Source organism: Electrona antarctica (assembly GCF_951216825.1).
Source record: "Electrona antarctica genome assembly, chromosome: 2".
Taxonomy (NCBI): Eukaryota; Metazoa; Chordata; class Actinopteri; order Myctophiformes; family Myctophidae; genus Electrona; species Electrona antarctica.
The window spans coordinates 26,045,100-26,071,244 of NC_136807.1; the positions used below are offsets into that span (position 1 = coordinate 26,045,100).

Genomic DNA, 26,145 nt, shown 5'->3' on the forward strand with positions numbered 1-26,145 from the left:
GAGATGCTGTTACTGAACAAACACTACTGAATAGCAACGATTACTATGGGTTTATAGTTGACACTTATTTGAACGACAACATAAGGAGTTACACACATGCTTGCTACAGTATGTGGAACTCCATCATGCCAATATTTAGAGGCTTGAGTGGATTACAGCAGATGTCACTCCGTATGCATTGGTATTATGTGTACATTACATGGATTAAAGCAAGATAAAATCTGACGAGAATCTAATCTGCGATATGTGACAGCATGAAAGGGCACTTTCACTGATACACAGGCGCGCGCGCACGCACACACACACACACACACACACACACACACACACACACACACACACACACACACACACACACAGTCACACACACACACACACACACACACACACACACACACACACACACACACACACATATGACACTAGTGCTTTTTCATAAACAATTATCACAATAGGATTATGTTTTGTTAGCCATATAACCAACCAGTTCAAGAAATTGCAGATTGAGGCTTTAACCGTTGCTTTTGAAATATCAGAGAACATTATGGAATATCTGAGGTTTATGGAAGATGCTTTCTGAACATGTATTCTATAGTTTGACCACTTCATGTATTTAATCTTAAAATAACATATTTATAACCAATATTTTTAAGACATGCTTCCAAATGACAATTCAGTCGTGATGACTGAGAACTTAATCCATGCATCAGAGATGACACAGAAACGGATGCAAAATCAATCAGGTTTTACTCGATTCACTTACATTTAATACAAACATTTTGTCAGAAACAATGGATCAACAATACATCTGATTCAATGAAAAATAAAGTCAGTCTCTGAAAAGACAACAGTTTAATGGTATTGGTCTCTTTACAGGATTTAAAACTGGCAGGAACATCTCAAAACCTATTCTACACACATTGGCTCGTTTTTTTGTTTTTGTTTTGCTCAGTGTGTCTGCAGAAGATTAGCTTAACTAGTGATACACCTGAATTTCTAAAGGTTCATCTGATCTCATCTTCACTTAAACTTTACCTATGGACTTCGCTGATCGGGGTCCCCCAGGACTCTATACAAGGTCTGCTAGTATGTATTTGTTTGTTGTTCTTTGAACAAAGACTGTGTTGCGAAAAATGTCTCATAAACAAGTTAAAATGTGTTAAAAAATGTATCTACGGCTGTTGATGAATGAAGACCCGATGTCGGTGGGAGAGGAGATATTAAGTGTTTTGAGAGCTGTGACTTATCCGTTTTGTCATAAATGAGAATATCTTTACTGTCAGACAGAATCTTCATACTGTATCTCCATATATTTAAACTTTTTTGTAAATTAATGCCCTACTTCGTCATACTAGTGTCATACAAAAGTAACAAAAATAGCTGATCTACAAGCTCAAAAATGCATCGCAACACATTTTGAGCTTGTATTTTAGCTGCTATGGAATTTGAACCCTGAAAAGTAACGTTTTTTGTAGAGGTTTCCACCGACAGACGATGTTCAGCATCCTACTCGGTGATCCAGGACCAGCCGTCCTGCTTGCAGATCACCCGCCCCCCTCCCCCCACCCATAACTTTTGAATTTGAATCCTGAAAAGTAACCGTTTTTGGACGTAATGGGTGGTTTCCACTATATCATATACTATATTATGTACTTTACAGCTTACCCTTCTTTAGCAAAAGGCCAAGAAGAATAATTGGAATAATTGGCCTGGACAGAAGACATCCTGGAGTCTGTAAGTAGGGTAAAACACCCCAAAACATCAGCCACGGCTCGATTGTGAGGACAACAGAACAGAACACAAATACAAAATGTAGAGGGTGAATTCCAAACGGAGAGAAAGGCAAGACGCCGACATACAGTACAGCAGTGAGGGTGGTTAAATATGGGAGTCAACGTGATGAGAAAGAGTCCAGTACAATATTATTGACCTTGGGTGGAAACCTTGTATGTCCAAAACAATTACTTTTCAGGATATGAGAAATTTTTACCCCATGTTCCAATTCATCCAATGTAGTTATTTAGTCACAAGCTCTTGTTAATAACTGTTCATTGTTTCAATATTCATGAAACTCCAATCTGGGAAACCATTGGCAAAACAAAGGAAAAACAGCACCCCTTTTCCGTGAGTCAACAGTCTGTCTCGAGAGACTATGAAAACCAGTTAAAAAAAACACTTTCACTTATACTTTCAACATTTGTTTAATATAGCGAGAAGAGCCGATCTACAAACTTGCACAACAGTCTTGTACGGTGAGTAGTAGGGCATTCATTTACAAAAAGACAACATGAAAAAGTCTGAAATATGGAGATACAAGGTTTCTGCTCCCAACAGCAACAACAGCATAATGACATGCTCTGGGGTGCAGCAGCAGGGGTAAACAAAGCTTTTGGTCCTCTGGGTTCAAGCGAAGATGGTCTCCTCTCGTCTCTTCTTGGTGAGGATGGTGCCGGGTTTGTGCTGCGCGTCGGGGTGGTTGGTGAGCTCCGGCGGGCAGGTGGACGCTGGGCTCTCCATCATGGCCTGCTTCAGGTCGTAGAACACGGTAGCGTCCTCCTTGGTCAGGAAGGTCAAGGCCACACCGCTCTTGCCGGCACGACCCGTACGACCAATACGATGGATGTAGTCTATGGCGGGGGTGGGGAGGACAAAGGAAAATTAGCTGAATAAAGAAGGCACTGGAGCAACTTGGATGATTGTAGTCTTTTTCCTTCCAAAATCAACACACAAAACATTGTTTTACTTAACCACTTAAGTCCTGTTCCAATGATTTACGATTTCACTACAAGCTCAGCTATTGTCGGTGTATGACAAAGCCGAACAACAAAGTATATAAGAGAAAAATAGGAACTAACGGAAGTATCAAAAAGTAATGATGATAAAAGGTGCTCACACGGATCAAAACGGGATCAAGGGAAGGCATAGATACAAAAAAGAGACGTTCCGGGCACTCAAAGTTAAAAAGAGGAGGAAAGCCTTTATTAAATTAAAAATCACACCCGTGTGAACTGAGTGGTGTAAGGTATTATATAGCCTGATCAGCTGTGGTCTGATGCATGTTCTGTCTGTGCTCATTTTTTTAGCACAGACAGACTAACAAAGCCAGTTGTAGGAGTGGTTTACACCACTCAAAAATGCATGTTTCGACCATTAACAGGTCTTCATCAGGGCAAGAATGAAGAACATCACCAAACACACTCATTATATAGCAAAAGAGACACAGCTTTGCAATGAGATAATTAGCAAGTAAAGTGTCAGAGACACTTAATAAAGGCTTTCCTCCTCTTTTTAACTTTAAGTGCCCGGATCTGTTTCTCTGTTTTTGTGTGGCGCAAACCACTCCAACAACCAGCTTTGTCTGTACCCGTGTACCTGTACGTGTACCCGTGTACCTGTACGTGGTACATGGTTAACATGGTTACTATGGTCACTGACATTACGTCAGACCACAGCTGATCAGGCTATATAAGACCTTGCACCACTCAGTTCACACGGGTGTGATTTTTTAATCTATAACAAAGTATATACTTCCAGCTTTCAGATCACGATGATAAATATTAACAAAAAAACTTAAATAAAATAGAAATGACTGTGATATGGCTTCTTATACTGTATACTATAATTGTTCTGAGGAAGTGGGGTGGGATGGATCCGTGGTAATTTTTAAAACTACATTAGCGGCGCAGAGCTCAGAAAGGTGAGAACTGACTGCCTTAAATGCCCACAAAATAAAACAATATAAGAGCACATTACGTGCCGTGCTATATCCATACCTTCGATGTTCTTGGCCATGTCGTAGTTGAGCACCATGGAGACGTCGTGGATGTCGATACCTCGACCAGCGACGTCGGTGGCCACCAGGATGTCCTTGGCTCCCGCCTTTAGGTTGGAGAGAGCAAACTCTCTCTGCTCCTGTCCTTTGCCGCCATGCAACGTGCAAGCATTGTACTGGGGGCGAAGGAGGAGAAGGGTTACGGTTAGAAATGAGAAATGATTTAAGGTTTTAAATGAGTGATTCTTGACCTGTGGCGAATCCCCAAAGGTTTTGCAAATGAGCCCCCAATTAATTAATTAATCAATTGAAAGATTTTAACAATATAACATTTGTGTGTGTGTGTGTGTGTGTGTGTGTGTATATATATATATATATATATATATATATATATATATATATTCTTTTTAAGGACATTTTATAAATACATAAAAAATAAACTCTCCGTGTTACCAATACCAGTATTACCAAGTATTAGTTCTACTGATCCAAGCCGAGACACAAACGATTGATTGAAATAAACTCTCTAAAAATGCACAAACGCTTTTCGAGATTTTCGAGTGGGCCCGATGCAGAAAAGGAAGAGAACCACTGGTTTAAATTGTATTGTACTGCAGGTTTTCAGTATTCTGAAAATGCTGTGTTTGTTTACAGATATCATAACACAGGCAGGTTTTAATTTTAAATGACTCACTCCCATCTTCTCCAGGGACTTGGCCAGCACGTCGCAACCCTTCTTCTGGTTGACGAAGATGATGATGGGAGGTTCGAAGCCACGGGAAAGAACCTCCAACAGCTTCTTCCTGCACAGAACCAAGCAAAAACACCATTCATCAGCACTCAGACAAAGTTGATATTCTTTTTTGCTCTGTTGTCTGTTAGAACTGTGATTCCCAGAATTCAGTTCCAAACAAAAACATGGATAGTATTGCTCCAAAATGATGAATGCTGCCGTGTCATTAGTGCCACGGTTAATTTGAAATACACAAATGAATATATTTTTGGTACATTAACGATGCCTTTAACATTTTGCTGTGGGAATAAGAATTTGTTTAGAGAAGTTGAAATTTATGTGGAATGATTATTGATTGATTACACAGAGTTACACAGAATAACCCGTTTTAGTAGTAGTAACAACGTTTTAGTGAAGTCTCACCTCTTCTCTCCCTCGCCCATGAGCAGGACCTTCTGCTCCACTCTCTCGTGGGGTTTTCCAGCCGAGCCGATGTAGACCACAGCAGGACGTCTCAGGTAGCTCCTGGCCAGCCTCTCCACAGCTGCAGGCATGGTGGCTGTGAACATGACCGTCTGCAGGGACGGACACAGATAGGAAAACACATTAAGGCAGGGGTCCGTGGCCCTTAGGGGGTCCTCAGAGTTACTATGGGGGGTCTGCTAAATATTTGTGTGATAGGAAACATAGACGAAAGTTACATTATTCAAAGATTGCTAGAATGCTAAGATCTGGAAAATGATGCATGATTTCCCGGTTTTAATAGGTTAAACCCTCTAGTCTTAGTGGAACAGACCTGAGTTGCATCTGTAGTTGGACAACTTCAACCCCTGAAAAAGAAATCGCACAAACTAATAAAAGTAAACGCACTTGTCTGTATTTGTGTTTCCCAGATACAAAGTTCATCATCATTTTCTCGGGATCCTCGGCCTCGTCGGTGTCTGGCTTCTGATTGGTGACGGGGATGTACTCCAGGATCTTCTGCACGTCGGGCTCAAAGCCCATGTCTATCATGCGGTCGGCCTCATCCAGCACCACGTACGTGCAGCGGCCCAGCACCAGGTAGCGGTTCTCCAGCACGTCGATCAGACGACCGGGGGTGGCGATCACAATCTGTTGTCACACACAGAGACAGAGGAGACAGTACTGTAGGTCTGTCCAAATTTATGACTTAACCAAGCATCTCGTTTGGAATATTAACGCTTTTAAAGAGAGATCAGATCCTAGCGTCTAGGTCTCTCACCTCACAACCCATCCTGAGACGGAAGCCCTGGTCCTCCCTGGAGATTCCTCCGATGACGGCCACGGTGCGGATGCCCAGAGGTTTACCAAACTTAATGGTTTCCTCTTCAATCTGCTGGGCCAGCTCACGAGTAGGAGCCAGGATGACTGCATAGGGACCTTGGTCCGAGTCTTCAATCCTGTACCAACACAAACAACATCATTAAGGACAGCAAGTACAAGCTGGTAACATGACAAATCTTAGGAAAAACAAACTAACCACTTAAAATTACAATCCAAATCCGTTATATTCTGTCTGGGATTCAAGTCCTGGGCTAGGGTTGGAATCCGGACCCAGAGGAACCATTAAGGAATGGGACCATTAAGAGGGAATTGTTAATCGTTTACCCGCCAGGAACATAGGAATATTAACACGTAGAATCTTGTAGCCTGCCACAAACGGAAAAGCCGTTTTAACAGCGATGTATTCATTAATGCATGTTTTAATACGATCGTATCGAAATCTACCGTCCGTTAGCTTTGTTATGCTTCTGACACAATGGGCGCGGCCATTTTGAAAATGCGCGCGCATCCACTAACATTGCCGGCTCTGTTTTCAGACGGCTTTATCTCACAGAAGCGACATTGCAGAGGACGCTTTGTCCCAGACAAGCGTTTTCAACGGCCTGTAGCAGGCGCTGTGATACTCGCGGTCCACTTTTTCCACCACCGACCGAGAGAACGAGCACCAGCTTCGTCAACACACACGGAATGGTTTCATAGTAAAATGCGATACGGATATTTGGCTCTTCAAAGTAAGTGTCACGCGTGATTAAACCATGGCAATATGCAATCGAGGGATTAATTAATGGCGGCAGGCTAAGAGTTAAGAAACCGGAATAGTTCAAATCCTAAAGGATCCCAACTTTCCCCTGGTCCCCTGCATGAGACACCCAATATCTACCACTCATCTATGAGGCAATCCACGGGAAATATTGCACTGATGAGCTCCGGGCAGGGCTCATGAATAGGGACACCGGATACTGCAGATACTAAATTAGTAATATTGTGACATGCGTTTTCCTTACGTGCATTGGATAAAATACATTTGTATTCATTAACTGGTTCAGACCGCTTCGATACGTAGGACAGGTATACTCGTCATGATTAATACATTTTGCACCATGCACTGATTACACACGCCTGTGTCTGTTTCTCATTCATTGAATCGCTCCGGTTGCGATGCACTGTTGCTGTCTAGAGCACTGTCTAGAGTGCTCTAGAGCTAGTATGGACATTTTAGCTCGGTAGCATTAACGCTAATACTAGATGGAATCCAAAACCGACACGAGTCATAGTGGAATAGCCTGAAATAGCCTGGCACCCAAGCGCCTTAGCACCATACAAGCTTCGTCCAGCAGGAGGCACTCATTGTGTTAAGAACAATATAAAAGACATGGCATTGGATATATATATACCACAGAATAGTGTCCATTAGTCCAGGTTGGTGTCACTGTACCTGTCAGTCTTTGGCAGGGTGGTGATCCATACCAGCAGAGGAATGAGGAAAGCAGCTGTTTTACCACTACCCGTCTCAGCCACACCGATGATGTCACGGTTCTGTAAGCCAATGGGGATAGCCTGTCTCTGGATAGGCGTCGGATCCTGGATAAAAAAACAAAACAAAACACCACCACCACCACAAGTAAGATATTAATTCAATTCACCACCAAAACGCAGGAAACCTTTACATTGACCAAGGAGATTTCACCACCCGAGACCCCGGCAGCTAATCTGCCTTCTTCAAAAAGTAGTGTCTGTGTTACTATTTTTAACATGACAACAAGCTGTCATTGAGGAGCAGAGATGAGCCAAACGCAAATGCAGATGGAATAATATCCGAGACTAGATTTGATTGTGGAACAAATGGTTGTTCCACAATTTTTGGTTTTGTAGCAGTGTACATTTTGACAGAAAATTGTGTTGTAGTTTTTTTGAATAAAATTCTATTTAGTTCCATTGACTACTATTGAAACGTTAAGTTACACTGACTACTGTAATTCCATTGACTAAATAATATTTTAGTCATCTGAAATGTTTTAGTTTTAGTTGATCTAAATCTACAGTTGATGTAGTCGACGAAAAAATATGTTGGCAGTCCTTGATGGCTTGATTTACTTAGATGTGTGCCGGAAAAAATCTACAAGCTCACAACTTGTCTGTGACGCCGTGAGCCAAGCATAAAATGACTTGACTTAGTTCTACTGGATCTCTTCTCCATTAGCGCATCTCACACTTTAGTCTAGTTTTTATTTGTTAGTATATCTAGTCATAGTTTTAGGCCCAAACCGCACCAATGATTCGGCAATGTCAGCATGCAACTCCTTGCAATCAATGGCAGTTGTAAGGAGTTGCATTGGTGCGGTTTGGGTCAACATAGCTTAGTTTTTTTATTTAAATGTACGTCATAGTTTTAGTCGATGCTTTTTGTAGGAAGGCCCACCTTGTAGCCACAGTTGTCGATGACCTCCACGATGTGATCGGGCAGATTGTACTCCTTCCAGTTCCGGATGGGGTTTGGGATCTTGCCTCCCTTGGTGGTGATGCTGTAGTCCTCCCTGAAGATACGCCAGTCCCTGTCCGTCATCTCGTCCAGCTTCTTCTGGGACCAGTGTCTGTCGTCCCAGCGCTGCTTGGCCTCCTTCTTACGCACCTTCTTCAACCTCACCCTGCACAGAGGAAGGTCATCAAACAACAGCTAAATAATACCACTGTTTAACACTTATACTGCCACCTGCTGGACGCACAGCCAACCTCAGACTGCCGAGCGCTGCCGAGGCCATTTCAATGCTGCACACGTTGGACTCACATCCTGTTTTGGGCGTCCATGTTAATGCTAAATAAATAGCGTCAATGCTAGCGAGCTAAAATGAACCATCCTTGCTCTAGAAAACGCCAATGTTTCCATCTAGACCAACGGATAATCAGCAAAGACCTCCGAACATTGCGCGTTTTATCCAAACCACGGAGAGCTCCGTAGATAGAGATAGAGTTATTCCGCTTTTTAGTCAGCCTGTATAATGGGAGGTGGACGGCAGCGCGGTTGCACAACCCAGTCTAGGATCGCTAAAGAAGGAAAGGCCAAGCAAAAAAAAAATAGAAATCAGCGATACGGTTTGATATCAATAATAAAGCTTATCAGACGGAACATTATGCCAGAAGCAGTTGCTGGTTGGATTCCTTCTGACGGAACGTTCCGCCACGAGCAGCTAATTGGTTAACTTAAAAACTAAAAAAGGATTCAGGGGTCCTTAATAACCCATTTAGACCAGAGGCCGATTCTAAAAACGCCTCCTAAAACCTAACCTAAGGTTTTCTGAAAACCTTCAAATTCTTATTAAAAAAATTAAATGATGTTGCTATATGAGACACAGAGGTCGCATCTGACATTAAAGGTAAAACAACGTATAGGTTACACCAGGTCTAAATGGGTTGACCATCATCCAGTGGTTTACCACTGGACTAGGTGCTCACTCACTCTTCCTGCTCCTTCTCCTCCAGCGTGCGTCTCTTCTCCATCAGGTCGCCGTAGAAGCGCGACTGTTCCCTCTTCTGCTGTTTGAGGTCGATGCCGGCGATGAAGCCTCTGCCGTACAGCTGCACCGAGTGCTTCTCTTTGTAACTGAGAGAGACGGACACAGTCCAAATATTACATGTTCTCTTTGTAACAGACAACAGACGAGACACTACTACATGTACAGCACTACTACGTTCTGTCGACTCACAAAAGGTTGTTGCGATCAGTACATTTTTAGTTGACCATTAACGCTTAACGGTCACACAAATAAGCGCATTTAGTGATTTAATTGTGTTTTTGGCATTGAACATTGGAATATATCAACAAAACATAATTTATGTTTGGCTTTTAGGCAAAGTAAATATCTGAGGACGACCTAGAGAGAGAGAAATATGTAAGTATATATATATAACTCACATAATAAATTATACAAAGAAATTACTGACAATGACGGTACTAATAATCAAAATAAATAACTAAATGTTTGAATGAAATATTCTTAATTCAAACATTTAAAAGAGATAGCCGATCTATAAGCTCACTACACATCGCATCACAAAGTGAGAATTTACAGATGAATGGAAAAAATTCGGTAATGCAAATTATTGAAAATAATTTCAATAAGATAACTGCGATCAGGTGATTATGTAATAATTAAAATTAATTAATTAAATTAAATTAAAATAAATAATTGTGACAGGCGCAAATAAAACGGAAAATATTCCGTTGACTCACATGGGGTTGTAGTCGATGGACGTATCTTCTGAAGCGTCCCACTCGAAGACAAACTTCCTGTCGTTCAGGTGACGTGTTCGCCTGCGTTTCTTCATGCCGCCGAGGTAGCGCTCCTGAAAGGATCATTCATTTTGAGACACAGTCAACACAAGTTGAATCAGGCGTTAACTCTAAACCCGAGTTTCCCCGAATTAATGAAGACCTTGTTCCCTGCCGATTTTGATAACTTGCAAGATTTTCCTCAGGTACTTTGTGATACGTCACACGTTTGGATCTCGTGACCAAAGGAAAAAAGTGACTTCTCGCTTCTGGGAGCCGATGGGTAATCGAGTCTCCAATGGAATGCTATGGAGAATGATGGCAGCCTGCAAGCGGCTGTGCTTTTCTTCCTCGTCACTGGCGATTGTGGAATATTTTCCGACATTAGGACATTCGATCGCGCAAGGCGAGCTACGTTCACGATCGGGTGATTTGTGTGAAGGTTAGTGAAAAACAACGGCAGGGGGGTGTTAAAGATGAATTAATAATGCAGTCAACAAAAAGACAGTGAGATCGGAGGCAGCAAGATCAGCTGTTATTTAAGCTACGACTTTTATTTTATTTTAACGAATAAAACGTTAGTGTGTTAATGCAAAATAACTAGGACATCTGCAGTGAAAATGATGTACTCTGTATAAAGCCAATCATAAACAGCATTATCTCATCCTCTCATCCTCCATATACCAACCTTGATGGCCACGAGTTCTTTGCTCTTATCCTTCTCCTCTCTGATCTTCTGTCGTCCATCATCTTCTTCATTTCCGTTACTCTCTCGCTCCATCCTCTCTCTCCGCTCTCGCCTGTCCCTCTCCTGGGGGTCCTCTGTGTCACACACATGATCACACTGTCAGCCTAGAATTATACCACAGCTAGGGTTGGAAGTATCGTTAGTTCACTATTTTATACTTTGTACAGCGGTGAATATACCAAAAATACCAGATCTACAAACTCACGACTCTGAGCTTGTAGATTTGCTATTCTCTATCGATTAGTTCGTTGAACTAGCCACCGAATGGCGCTCACAGACACTTCTATAAACCAGCTTACGCACCCATCATTTTTCTTCCAGTTTCTTGAAACATCCTTCTCTTCTTCCTCTCATCTTCAATGAACCTCTTCCTCTCCTCTGTCTGCTGTTCCCTCCGTTTCAGAGCCTCTGCCTCTCGCTCTGCCTTGGACAGGAACTTGGGCTGAGGACGACGAAACAGAGCTAAGTAATGTTGGAACTGCATGGTACCAGGTCAGGGCCCGACCCGGCATGCCAAAACTGGCTGAGACGTTTCTGTACTTGACCAACAGGCCCAGGCTCGTATTAACGTGCCATTATATTCAGTGAATTTCAACCAGCCTGGACCATAAGTTTACAGAGCATTGATAGTTTAAGTGGTTAAATGTATGAAAATACACATCAACAAGGATCTAACATACACTGATGATAGTTCTGTCAAAGTTTATGAAGTGATCTATGATATCTATGAAAGAGTTTAATCTGCAACACAATTGTATACAATATGTAGAAGTGGGGGGTCCCTGCTTCAATCCCTCTCTCTCTGTGGTCCTTGGCCTGAAAATCTTTGAAGATCCCTGGAGTAGAGTCAAGTCGAGTTGAGCCAAGGTGGAAGCATGCAGTGGAAAAGCCCCATTAAAGAATGGTGGTACAAGATTCTCTCTTCTCTTCTGATCTCATCTCACCTTGGCCTCGGCCTCCTCCTCTGCCTTCTTCTTTGCAAGAAGCTCTTCCAGAGACAGGGGCTGGAACTGGAACAGAAAACCACACAAGACTCAAAATATCATCTGAAGTAGCAGTTATTGATTATTTAAGATAACTCTTTGTTGATCCCGCGAGGATCTTTTGACAAAGACAAAAATACAATACAAAAGGTACTGTATTTAGAGCATGATGGAAAGACATCACAGTCAAAGCAACACCAACAGTAAGTTGGCAAAAAAACAAAACAACCAAACAATTATATATATATATATATATATATATATATATATATATATATATATATATATATATATATATATACATACATACATACATACACAGTATATATTGTATATCGTTGTCAGGCAGAAACCCCCTATCTCCTAACTGCTTTGTGTTTTGTTTTTTTAATTATTATATAAATTAACAGCCTACTTGATCATAAAGCATCAAAAGTAGCAGTTCTGCAAGCTCAAAAGTGTCACGAAGCGATGCGGTTTGAGCTTGTAGATCTGATATGTAAGATACTTTCTGAATTTAAATCCTGAAAAGTAACAGTTTTGGACATGAGGTTTCCACCCGACATCTAATTTAGTTGAAGCCCAAATCCTACCTTCTCTTTCTTCTTTTTCTCCTCTTCATCCTCCTCTGCCTTTATGTCCTTCTCTCGCTTTAATCTGTCCTTTGATCTAGGTGATGTGCTTCTGTAAAACCAAGAGGCAGTTTGTATACATGGATGAAGGCAAAATTAAGTCTCACGACTGAATTATTATTAATTTTTTTCCTCGGTTTTGTTTATTCAAGATTTCAGGGTAATGGTATACAGTACATCAAATAACGTACTTACAATATATGTGCACAGACCCATACAGAACATACCAAAAGAAAATAATATGCCTACATATAAATGTCATATGACCACTATAATACAATACTTTTTTTTTTTTTTAAAGCATCCGGTCTCGGGCCGCAGGCCAGAGCCGGGGGGGATGTCGGGGGGACGGGAAGGGGCAGGGGGAAACGAGCGGGCGGGAGGTAGACGGGCCACGGTCACTCTATAATATATTGCTAGTATGGTCATACTTGCAATATATTATAGAGTGACCGTGGCCCGACTTAAAATACTCTTCAATCTTAAAATAACAAATAACCAAAAATTGCTGATCTAAAAGCTCACAGCGTGTTGCAGAACGACATCCATGTCCCCAACACTAGTTGGCAATACGGTCGACGTACCTCGACTTCCTTCCGCGATCCTTCCCATCACGCCGATGGCCGCCATCCTTATCTCTACGCCCCCGATCTCTGTCCTTGTCCCGCTCGCGATCCTTGTTGTCGCGCCGATCTCTGCCAGGAAGAAAGGAACAAAATGTATTTCTGAGTGTACTCTCTACTGTGGTTTTGTTGTTCGTTTGTACATTTTTAAATCTATAAATAAAATTCTAAACAAAAAAAGACAAATGGACTCTTGATTACGGAAAAATCAACACAATCTCAATGCAAGTAAGTTGACTTTGGATTCACCATCATAGTATAAACATCTGGTCTTAATCTGGTCTCTGAATTTTAAATATGAAACAAACAAATCTCCTCCTTGCAAGAAATGTATAGATGTAACATTTTTGTGTAAGCTACCCAAAGTGTAGCTCCTTTCGGGACCCTCTGTAACCTTTTCTGAATTTTGTACGGCGGTACCCTAGGGTCCCTGATCGGTTATTCCACTCTCCATAGGACACAGATTGACATGCTCTCTGTTCACAGAGAGACAGCAACGGCGGTTAATGCCGTTTCGCACAAGTTGCGGCGGTCTCCTATGTATGTATGCATCTTTGAAACATCTCACCAACACTCAAGCGACCGAGCAGGTCTCCGTGAACAGAGAGTATGTAAATCTGCGTCCTATGGAGAGTGGAATAACCGATCAGGCCAGGTACCGCCGTACAAAATTCAGAAAAGGTAACCGAGGGTCCCAAAAGGGGCTACCCAAAGTGCAGACTTGCAGATAGATAAAGAAATAAACATAAAAACAAATGTACATAGAGTGAAATAAAGACAAAGAAATAGCAGCAGATAATCAAATAATATGCATCAAATGTATATGAATGGGAGTGTATTTATTCTACAGCCATATATACCATACAGGAAGTGATAGTCCCTCAAGGATCCCTGGGGGTCCCCGGACCCCACTATGGGAACCACTGCTAAGGTACCTGTCAAGAGATTTGGAGCGGCGCTCACGCGACCGATGACGCTTCCGTTCAATTCGTTCCCGTGAACGGCTGCGTTTCCTTTCTCTGTCCTTGTTTACTGAAGTTTCTGCAGCATCCTTCTTGTCAGATGTATCACCTGCCATCTGTTAACACACACAACGCACGCACGCACACACACGTTTCATTGATTCCATCCTGTCAAATACAACTATACTCTTCAGCAGCCCACACTGCAGTGTGGTTCTCAAAGTGAGGTCCAAGGACCTCTGGGGGTCCTTGACAAGGTTGCAAGGGGTTCCCAGCTAAATGAGGAACAGTTGAATTTAACAGGCTAGGTAGTTCGCCCAAAATCACAAAGTATAACAATGACTACCGGGCCCACGTATAGGCAGGTATATAGCATTCCTATCTATCTAATTTAACAGAAACTGATTCTGGCCCAAAATCTGTTCAAATGAGGGATTGGGGTTGAAGATGTTAGAGAACCACTTGCCCAAATCAACTTGAAACAAAAAGGTAAGCTTGTATAGTGTTTATGTCAGAGAGCCTTCTAGTAATATCTGAAACGCATGGATCTTCAAGGAGTTGAGGACTTTGCACCATTAGTATGGTTTACAGAAGGATTTATTCCACATACAGTTGATCATAACAATGAGATTCACGTTGAAAAGAAACTGATCGGACTTGGCGCACAATGTTTATAAACATTGTGCGCCAAGTCCGATCAGTTTCTTTTAGGAATAGTAATCATGGTCATTGGTCAGACGGGTAATTCACGTGGGTTAACTAATCGTGACATACAGCACACGCATGGTTTATTGGGAAAACATTTAATTGCGATAAACGGGCTTATTCAAGAGCCTGCAAGCAAAGCAAACGTCAACATGGTTAAGTTAGCTAGCTAGCATATCAACAACAATACCTAAGAAACTACACCACACTGAAATTACTATTCGTGTAAGAGTATTGTTAAGAGAATACCTTTACGAGTGCGGCTGGCTTTTATTTACTATATAAATTCTAACCTTTAACAGTTATTTTAAATCCCAAATTTGCGATTCCACTTCGTTTTCATAGAGACGCCATGATATTTCCCCGCATGCCCTGTAATACTGTGTAATATGGGAATCATAGTTCATAGAGGTCCGTTCAGAGTGGAGTCAGATTAGAATTAAAACTTCATTACCCAGAAGGCATACAGCTGTTTTCTCAGGACCCTGATTGTTTGGCTGGACAGGCACCTAAATGCCTGCCCAAAATCATCGCGTGTGTGTGCGTGTGTGTGTGTGTGTGTGCGTGTGTGCGTGTGTGTGTGTGTGTGTGTGTGTGCGTGTGTGCGTGTGTGCGTGTGTGTGTGTGTGTGTGTGTGTGTGTGTGTGTGTGTGTGTGTGTGTGTGTGTGTGTGTGCGTGCGTGCGTGCGTGTGTGTGTGCGTGTGGTTTAGAATGGAAGAGATTTAAGAAAGGCAAACATTATGCTCTATTCTGCATTGGCCTAAAAGTGACTTCTAAAACTGTTTCCACATTATGAGATTTGTGATCAGTTTATTTAGCCACCAAGTGGCGTCCAAATTGTTCAGTCAAAGTCTACAATAGGCTACATCCAGACATTTAAAAACCAAAAGGGCAGTGAGTAGCAACATGCCTATTCACTGGAGACTAGTGGGGACTATGAAGGCATGAGTCCAAGTTAGGCTAGACCGCATACCCAACAGTCACCAGGACATGGCACAGGAACTTAGGCTAAAATAATATAAACTACTAAAAATATAATAAGTAACCATGTGTGATCATTGGTCATGCTATTTAACCCAGGTTTGAACCCACGGGCTCTGCTCCTGACTGTAGTGTTTGTCTGCACAGTAAAGTGTGAAGGTGCATTCAATATAATCTAAAACCTAATAAGATCTACATAAAATGCCCTATCTATGGGTGTCCAAGATTCAACGATAAAAACAATCCATAAACACACACACACACACGCACACGCACACACACGTATATTTAAAAAAAAAAATCATGTTTGCAAAATGTCAACAATTATGTCATCCCTTCAGTGGGGTTTGAACCTGTGACCATGTGAATGGGTCTATCTCTGGACCACTCTGCTCTCAGGGCAGCTTAAATGCTGTACAGTCAAACACCACTGTTAATTTGCTGCTCTGAGGGCAGCTTTTGAATTCTGCTCTCAGAGCAGCTGAGCCCTGACTGCAGAATGTGTTAATAGCGTGCTAGCTTGAAAATGATTTTAAAACACTGAAATTCATGCAAGAGAAGTTCCACATTTGAGATGAACAGCTAGAGTGAACATAGCAGAGTAGTTATGGTAACATTTGATAGCTACAGTAGCTAACACCAGTAAGACGCCCTGAGGACGAGAATCGACCAGGTCACGTGCACACATCCGCCTGGGTGACGGCATGACTGCTGGGCAAGTGATGTCACTTTGGCATGGGGGGTCAGATCAACATATGGAATTAATTCTGTACTGGCCAACATATATGGACTATGGAGCGTGTCTTGAGTGTACAGGGTTTTATGAGGTCAGATCAACATAAGGAACGTCAGAACAGGTCAGTTCCATATATGGATATCTAAGAGTGGCAGCGGGGGCAGTGTCTTGAGTGTACAGGGTTTGATGAGGTCTGGCCATAGCGTGTCTTGAGTACTGGGTTTGATGAGGTCAGATAAACATATGGAATGTCAGAACAGGTCAGCTCCATATATGGAGATTTAAGGGTGGCAGTGGGGGCAGTGTCTTGAGTGTACAGGGTTTGATGAGGGCCCAGGTAGGTAGGGGCCTGTTGAGAACTCTAGTTTTCGCCGGCTGACCAATAACTTTGGTGGCGGGCCCGTCTAGAGTTTGAATGGACAGGTAGAGTCAAAAGAGAGACATCGAAGAGGAAGGACGGGTGGGGAGGGATCAACATATGGAATGTCAGAACAGGTCAGCTCCATATATGGAGATGGAGGTGTGATGTCACGAGGCATAATGTCACGAGGCGTGACCATATGGCAAACCTTAGCTTAATGAAAGTAGCACTTGCTAGATCCCAAATCACGCTCCAATGACATGGGCCAATACAAGTTATTGTGGAACACCTTTCTCCATCCAATGTAGGCCTACTACATTTCTGGTGTGAAATGGCATGAGGGACCTCCACAAAAAGACCACCCCAAAAATCGGCACGTGCACCCAAATGTGCCCTTTTGTGAGCTTTGAGCACCTGCCCCCTCAGTGCTCTCTGCACAGCCCATGGAGTCTCCTGTTACTGAACAAAACAAAGCAATGACTACTAGGCCTACTATCAGAATATAAGCTATGTGACACTTAAACAAAGGGAAATCACTTACTCTACCTTTTATGTTCTGCATGCTGTGTTCTGAGTCCGGCGTGTCACATACACCACACATACATACGGTACTTTGCTGTTGCTATGACTACCCCACCTTTCCCACAAAATGTAGGATAATTCTTAACCATATTACGTGTTACATTTCCCTTTAGCTAAATTATAGTATTTGTGGAGTTAAGATCTTGTTCAAATATAATAATAATCAACATCCTCTCTTAATTGTCTTTTTGCCCACAGTTCCAGAATAATATAGCATTACAAACATTCGAAAATAGCCAATCTACAGCCTCACATGTGAGCTTGTAGATCTGCATTAATATATATATATATATATATATATATATATATATATATATATATATATATATATATTTATTTATTTATGTATTTATTTATTATTATTATTATTATTATTATTATTATTATTATTATTATTATTATTATTATTATTATTATTATTATTATTATTATTATTATTATTATTATTATTATTATTATTATTATTATTATTTATTTTTCAAAGAGATTTCTGTTTTGAACCAAAACCACTTGAAACCCAGCATCCATATTCTAGTGAGAAGTTAACCCCACAATAGCTGATCTACAAAGCTCATCCTCTTCTAAAATTAGAACTACTGCACCCCTGGGCAGCAGTACGCGAGGTCAGGATTCATGGTTGGTTTACCTGGCAAGGACACGAGTGCTTTAAATCACATACGACTGGACACTTTCCACAAACCTTCCAGGAGGGAATAATAACAATGACACACACACAGGAAATGATGAACGTCTGCTCTTTAAGTGAAATATTTTCCCCCTTTATGTTGTAACTCACTACTTTTTTCTTTTTTTGTGTTTTTTTTACATCAATGACTCAACACTAAACTTCACCATACAATCGTGGTGCACAAAATGAGGGAAAGTAGCCGATCTACATGGTTGTGGATGTGCTGCTTTAGCTATTTTCGCTATTTTTTGTCACCTATGACATTTTTATAACGGATTCTATTTATCCATTTAGACCTGAGGCCGATTCTAAAAATGCTTTTTAAATCCTAACAGTTTTCTGAAAAGTGTATTCTGGACTTGGCCAAGCCCATTAGAATGCATGTAACTCAGGGTTTGGCATGATAAGGGACTGGACCAGCTTGCTAAACTATATAACAGAGGCATAATGGAGTCATTTGAGAATCTAAGGAATAAATATTCATTACAACAGTCACATTTCTTTAGATTTTTTACAAATCTGTGATTATGTAACAAAGAACATGCAAGCCCCTAGGACATCCTTCCTAGAAAATATTCTTACACAACCTGTGGCAGAAAGATTTATTTCCTATCTGTATGAATGTTTTGATGTAAGTTCAAACCACTCCACTGATCATATTCGAAGGCAGTGTCAGATTGACTTGGAATGTCAGATAGAAGACAATAGCCTACTTGGACAACAATTATAGGAAATACACTTACTATTTTGAGTTGCAATAATGATAGAGAAAGACAATTCAAAATTTTACACAGACTCCATTATACACCTCTACTGAGAAGCAAGCCTGGTCTCAGCTCTCTCCCTCCTGTAATAAATGTGACACAGAAGTTGGTACATATGCACATATGCTTTGGAAATGTACAAAGATACAGGTGTTTTTGAATGAGGTGATGAATGAGCTAGACACCTTGATTGGATATAATTTGAACTTGTCACCTCTCCAGTGTGTACTAGCCTATACTAGCAGCTAAGGTATCCAGTGCAAGGACCAGACACAACGCCAAATTGGTTGGAATACTCTTAACATAGCGAGAAAGACTACTCAAGCTTTGGATTCATAGAGACGTTCCTACACTGGATGATTGGTACAAGGAACGGTTATTGGACGGTAGTGAATAACAAAGACTCTGGTGACCTGTAATGTACAATCATGTCAAGACTGTGGTGTACTCGTTTTGTCTTTTTTTTTTGTATTTTGTTTTTTGTCTGTGCATTGTAATGTCCGTATTGTGGTACTGTTGAAAAAAGAAAAAAATTGTGGTTCTATATACATTGAATTGCGATTGAACAGTTGTGAAATTTCAGAGCCTCAATAAAAATACATTGAAAAAATAAAAGAATGCATGTAACATCATGCAGTGCGGCAGTGGCTCAGAGTGCCCGGATGTGACTGGATGGCAACCGCAACGTTCCCAGTTAGAACATGAGCTCCCCCAGAAAAGTGTCCTTGAGCAAGAATCTGAACCCCTAATTGCTGTGCAGGTAATTGGTGCCTTGCATGGTTTTCTCCGGCATCTGTGTGTGAATGGATAAATGTAATGCACAATCTCTGTAAAGCGCCTGGGATAAAGGCGCTACATAAATGTACCATTTATTTAAGTATTAGCAGGTACTTAATGCATTTATCCATACTGTAGGTCAGAATTGTTTATTCATATTCATAGAATAAAGTTTTACTGCCAGTTTACAAGTTCATAAAAAACCTTGTTACCGTATACAATAAGCTATTAAAGAGATGTAACAGTACAAGTGTGTTTGTCACATGTACTTACAATACAGCTGTGACAACATTTCAGGTATTGAAATGATTGTAGGCTACTTAAAGCCTCCTAAAAGTGTGAGAACATATCAAAAGTGTACTTTTATAGGACATGAATAGTATAATGGTGCACCCAAACTAAAATGTAATTAAATTGGTCACATCATGTCACAATCTACACAGCTGTAGATGAACACTTTGAACAGCTCAATGAACAGAATTATCATATGTGTTCCATATAGTTCCAAAGATGTTCCATATAGTTCCAAAGATTCAAACATTAACTATATTCCTTGTATTAATGTGATTATGGTTACAGCAGTTTGTATTTCTGTTCTGTACAATCCATTGTTTGAGTTTTTCTCAGTTTCCTTAATAATATATAATACCGTATAGTACTCAGCTGTAGTTTCATCAATTAAATACATGAGAGAAACATCTCTTCTCACAGATCCAGTTGGTGTTATGGTTATGTATATAAATTGGTGAACATGTCCGACTATACCATCCTCCTTGCCCCCATCTTGCACAGTTATATTCTTTAAGCTTTCCAGGCTGTTCACTGGCCCAGTACCTGCAGAATAAAAAACATAGGTGATATTTTAACCACATCCACTCAGTCACTCACATACAGTGACTTTGATAGAAGACGATAGAAGACGTTGTAAAATGTCTCACTGTGTTGTTGTCAGTGGTGTTCCATCCACCCACGTCCATCTGCCCCCAGTCTTTTTCAGACCAATCCAAGGTCCTATATCAGCCCCAAGGTTCAATCCTCTGATGAATTCCTGATGATTTAGCAATGATTGAACTATTATTTATTTATTATTTTTCTCATTCACATTCTGTACATCTTTCACTATAATCAAAGAATTACCTCGCACACGCACACGCACACACACACACACGCACACGCGCACGCGCACACACACACACACACACACACACACACACACACACACACACACACACACACACACACACACACACACACACACACACACACACACACACACACACACACACACACACACACACACACACTAACCTGTTCTTCTTTACTGTTAATGACCACCAGATCTGCTCCGGGTGTCTTCAGACATTGTTTTCTACTTTCCTCCCAGGTCTTCTTTTCAGTAGAAGTGTAATAACAGCTGCATCCAAACTTCTTCCATCCTTTGGAACACGGCTCTGAGCATCAAACAACAGTTTTACTGGTAGATTTGCAATGCACTGATAATCAATTAGAACACATACTGCAGTAATAATTAGAATAATGTAAACACAAACACTTTTTATATAATGTACGTAATCTATTGAGTGACAGTGATGTAATAGACTAGATCAGAATTGTATGTTTGCAAATAAACAGGTATTTCCAAGTAGAATGTCATTGTCTATGGTCATTTTCTCAATATAAAATAAAGTGTCCAGAACATTGTGGCCCTTCACTATGACTCAAACATTAGAAATACTGTGTTATTCCGGCCTATATACAGTATTATTTCTGAGTCACAATATGTCCGCTGGCCGCCATATGTCCATCCATTCATCCATACATTTTCAACCGCTTATCCGTAGTCGGGTCGCGGGGGCAACAGCTCCACCAGAGAGCTCCAGACTTCCCTCTCCAGAGCAACATTAGTGACTTCCTCCTGGGGGATCCCGAGATGTTCCAAGGCCAGTGAGTCGTAATCCCTCCATCTGCGCCTTGGTCTTCCCCGGGGTCTCCTCCCAGTGGGACGTGCATTGAGGACCTCCCTAGGGAAGCGCCCGAGAGGCATCCTAACCAGATGCCTGAACCACCTAAGCTGGCTCCTTTCAGACGAATGAGCAGCGGCTCTACTCTGAGTCTCTCCCATGTGACTGAACTTCTCACTCTATTTCTAAGGGAGATGCCAGCCACCCGTTGGAGAAAACTCATTTTGGCCGCTTGTATTCACGACCTTATTCGGCACAGCCCGAAGAAGCAACGTGGGCACATCTTCTCCACCACATGGGCCCACCACCCGCGTCAGGAAACCGTGGGGTCGTGTGCGCTGCCAGATGGGTGGCAGTGACAGTGGATGTTTTGGCCATATGTAGCTGACTGATTTGCGCTTAATGCCATGACTCGAGGGGTATTTGGTGGACCTTGCAAATAAAACATTTGAGAACCAGTAGTACTATAGTGTCATAGTAAATGATAGTAAGTCAGTAGTACATTTTCGGAAGAAATCCTGGACATTAACATTCAGTAATTTGGTATTATTTGATCAAAATAAGAACATTATAATGGTGTGTAAAACAGAAAATCAAACATTTGACACGAACTAGGCCAAGTTTTTGCAATGTACTGACATATTGATGACCCCTGGCCTGGCCATGACACATAGATACCATGACACATTGAAGTTAGACAACACACTCCATATTTAGGCATACAGTAGCTGCATTGAAATTCCTTATGGTCAATTAATGTGTAAAGTGAGCGGTGCCTTTGAGGTAACTGTGACCTCAGTGCTGCTGCACCCATTATTAAGAATTTTATGACGTCTATCTGATGATGATGTATTGACCCACATCATGTCACAGGGGCATTTTCCCATTCAAGTCAAGGCATACATAAAGTTTATCTACCATAAATAAATAAATCGACACCCAAACACACAGTCATGTGTTGGGTTGGTTTGCACCGCTCAAAAACAGACGCTGATTTCCTCCATGGTTAGATCGTTATATGTGACTGATAAGCCTTGTCGAGCCATGAGGCCCAGGGCAGGAGCCTATCTCCTGTTTTTGTAGCGTGAGACACCCCCTGGACATGACGCTAGTATGTCACAGGGACTTACCCCAATCCAACCCTTGATGCTGAGTGCCAAGCAAGGATATAGTCGTTTTATAGTCTTTGGTATGACCCGGCCGGGGATCGAACCCCGACCTCCCAGTCACAGTCACTGATATCATAGACTGGCATACTCTGACAACTGGTACTGATGTCATAGTACTACATACTTCATAGTAGTACCCCTCATAGGTACTGCTGCATTGTAATTAATAATTGATGCTAATTCATATTAATTCAAAAAGGTTTATAACCTCTCTCACCTGCTATCTCTCTCTTAAGCATTGTTACTTCACTTTGAAACCGATCTCTCTCCTGGGTCATGTTGTTATATCTTGTATTTAGTTTATCTCTCTCCAAGATCACGTTGTAGTACTTGGTCGTTAACTGGTTATTGGCTGAATTATCTGCAAAATAAAATGATGGTCATGATAACCACAGTTGTTGCTACTGGTTCTATAGTATCAGTGTGGAAAATGTAGCTTTTTTATGTATACTATAAAACCACTTTATTATACTGCATATGCAAGAAATAATGCACACAAAAGACTCTTCAGTTGAAACAATGGGGAAACTAGGTTAAAAACAAAAGTCACGTTGAGGTGTGGGTTGATGCTGAGGTGGATTTTGTAATTGATACAACTAGAAAATGTCAGAAAACTAATCTGAGGAAGTGATATGGTAATTTTGTGACATGGAATACTCACAGTGCACAGCTTGGCCTATGATCACACCCAGTTGGATAAGACACAGCATCCCCAGACACACAGCAACAACTCCGAGAGACCTTCTTACAGTTTTAGAGCGCTGTCCTGAAACAGAAAGTCCAGCTACTAGGTGTACAGTCAGCACCTGCATGAGAGAAATCAAAACTGACCAACATTCTCTCTAAAATGTGTTTATATGGGAATGAGAAATGCCAAACAATTCAAATGCCTCAGTAGTCTATGCCAGACCATAGAGCCCCATTGTTTTATGTTAGAAATGTTAAGTATGGGTCCCCAGCATGTAGAATCTGCTGGATGCTAACTTGCATATGTTGAGCAATTTTCATAATTGGCATAATATGTGACCATACCATTAACAACCTATAGAAGGCAAAAAATAACATGTCAAACTTGTTTTCATGATGCTGAATCCATTCCAAGCATTAGTTTTGCAAAAAAAAAAAAAAAATGGCCATAGCCAATTGCCCAAATGTGCTGACATCATGACGCTATGGCCGTTTGGAGTGTTTTTTGTGCAAAACTAATGCTTGGAATGGATTCAGCATCATGAAAACCCCTATAGTTTGACACATCACATGCTACTTAAAGCATGATGAAATTTAGATTTTCTTTTTCCTTATAGGTTGTTAATGGTATGGTCACATATTATGCCAATTATGAAAATTGCTCAACATATGCAAGTTAGCATGCGGCAGTTTCTACATGCTGCATGGGGACCCATACTCAACATTTCTAACATAAAACGTTGGTGTACTCAACAAGTCTGGGTTCACATTCTGTCAAGTGGACCATGCTAACCAACCAGTTGTAAGCATAGGCATAGTCTTTTTCCACTTATGAAACAGAGAAATCACCCCACAACGATTTATAACTTTGTCAAACTCACTCTGAGTCTGTCTTTCTGCTGTGTCCTCCCTCATGTCCTCCTGTGGTCCTGAGACAGTGCCATCCACACTCTCATCATCATTGTCCACCACTATCTCCTCCGTCTCTCCCCTTTCGTCCAACTGTCCGCTGTCCTCAGTGTCCCTCCTCTGTCCTCTGTAATATCTCACCTTTTTTATCAAGTCTGGCATGGAATAAACATCTGTAGCCATCATACTTCACAAGGATGAGAGACTTGGAAATGTGATTACAAGTAATCGCTGTGTTATATTCCTCTCCTGTCTTGATGAGTTACATATATCAAAATAACTTTATACGATAACTAAGATAAATATACTGAGTTTGTCAGTGGCTGGTTGGCACTGTGCAGGAAAACAAGGAAGAACAACACTTAACAAGACCCCCCGCCACACACACACACACACACACACGCACGCACGCACACATGCACGCACACACACGCACACAGAGAGAAAAGAGCATTCACAAGGCAGTAGCTGGCTGTTCATACTAAAGGTCACACACTGACCAAGCACAACACAGTGAATTTCAACAACAACTGCACAATGCAAAATGGGAAGTTTGTTAACTTTATTTGCCTGCCAAATGATCTCTAAATCAAATAAAACGATTACATTTACAGCACATCTTCAATGCAGATGAGTTGTGAGCTTACTTTATTAGAAAACGCGCATGCCTGCAATGGCACTGTCTCCTTCTCCCTCAGCTTTACTGTCTCCCTCTCACTGTACATCTGTCTCTCACTGTCTCCCTCTCACTGTACATCTGTCTCTCACTGTCTCCCTCTCACTGTACATCTGTCTCTCACTGTCTCCCTCTCACTGTACATCTGTCTCTCACTGTCTCCCTCTCACTGTACATCTGTCTCTCACTGTCTCCCTCTCAGCTTTACTGTCTGTCTTTCACTGTCTCCTCTCAGATTTGACTCTGCCTGTGTGTGTGTGTGTGTGTGTGTGTGTGTGTGTGTGTGTGTGTGTGTGTGTTTGTGTGTGTGTGTGTGTGTGTGTGCGTGCGTGCGTGCGTGCGTGCGTGCGTGCGTGCGTGCGTGCGTGCGTGCGTGCGTGCGTGCGTGCGTGCGTGCGTGCGTGCGTGCGTGCGTGCGGGCGGGGGCACAGTATCGTGTGTATTTGTGTGCATCGGCACCACTACTTCGGCCATGCGGTGACAACAACCCTCTACCCCCATTCTAATTACACTCAAAACCCATTCCCAAGCACCTCCTGTGCCCCATGTCTTCACGTCCCCTCGGAATCTCCCCCACCCCCCCAACAATTCCCCAATGCAATAGTGTGGTTGTCTAATTAAACAGCCAGGAGGAGAATTCAATCTTAACATGCCCTCTGGGCATGTCAAATGTGGGCAATGGGCATGTGTGTGTGTGTGTGTGGGGGGGTGGGGGGGTAAGGTAAGAGTGAGCAGGAGGGAGTAATAGTGTGCGAGGGAGGGGGTCGGGTGCGGGATGGGTGGGATGGGTCTGACAAGGCTGCATGGGGGTAACAGCCGAGGGGAGTGTGGTGGCGGCTGGCAGCATGTAGAATTATCATTCCCACAAACCTGAGCGGAGCGCAGGCATGCGTGAATGTACCACCTCTATCTCTGCTGCACCGCCGGAAATATGACAGATATTCAGACTCAGAGCAGACCAGATAAACTGCTTAGCATACACACTTACACACTGACATACATTCATAATAACCACATTCACACATAATGATAGCCTACATATTCATGCATGGATGGCCATGCCCATGCACTGCCCTTAAGCCCATACAAACATGCACGCACGCACGCACGCACGCACGCATAA

At 41.8% G+C, this 26,145-nt stretch overlaps 1 protein-coding gene across 2 annotated transcripts; it reads right to left on the minus strand.

The window, feature by feature from the left end:
- Positions 1-730: 730 nt before the first annotated feature.
- Positions 731-15,138, minus strand: ddx23 (DEAD (Asp-Glu-Ala-Asp) box polypeptide 23). 2 transcript variants are annotated; one of them, XM_079491866.1, is made up of 18 exons: positions 14,980-15,138; positions 13,999-14,141; positions 13,025-13,135; positions 12,402-12,492; positions 11,770-11,835; positions 11,129-11,267; positions 10,766-10,899; positions 10,039-10,151; positions 9,265-9,408; positions 8,230-8,455; positions 7,246-7,391; positions 5,749-5,926; positions 5,376-5,618; positions 4,929-5,080; positions 4,467-4,575; positions 3,774-3,948; positions 1,567-2,627; positions 731-1,536 (listed from the first exon to the last, which is right to left on the minus strand). In XM_079491866.1, the coding sequence occupies exons 2-17, from the start codon at positions 14,139-14,141 to the stop codon at positions 2,404-2,406; spliced, it is 2,394 nt and encodes a 797-aa protein (XP_079347992.1). In that variant the 5' UTR covers positions 14,980-15,138; the 3' UTR covers positions 731-1,536; positions 1,567-2,403. The 2 variants fall into 2 exon arrangements, with proteins under 2 accessions (XP_079347992.1, XP_079347993.1); XM_079491867.1 differs by having other exon boundaries at positions 15,024-15,113.
- Positions 15,139-26,145: the final 11,007 nt, after the last annotated feature.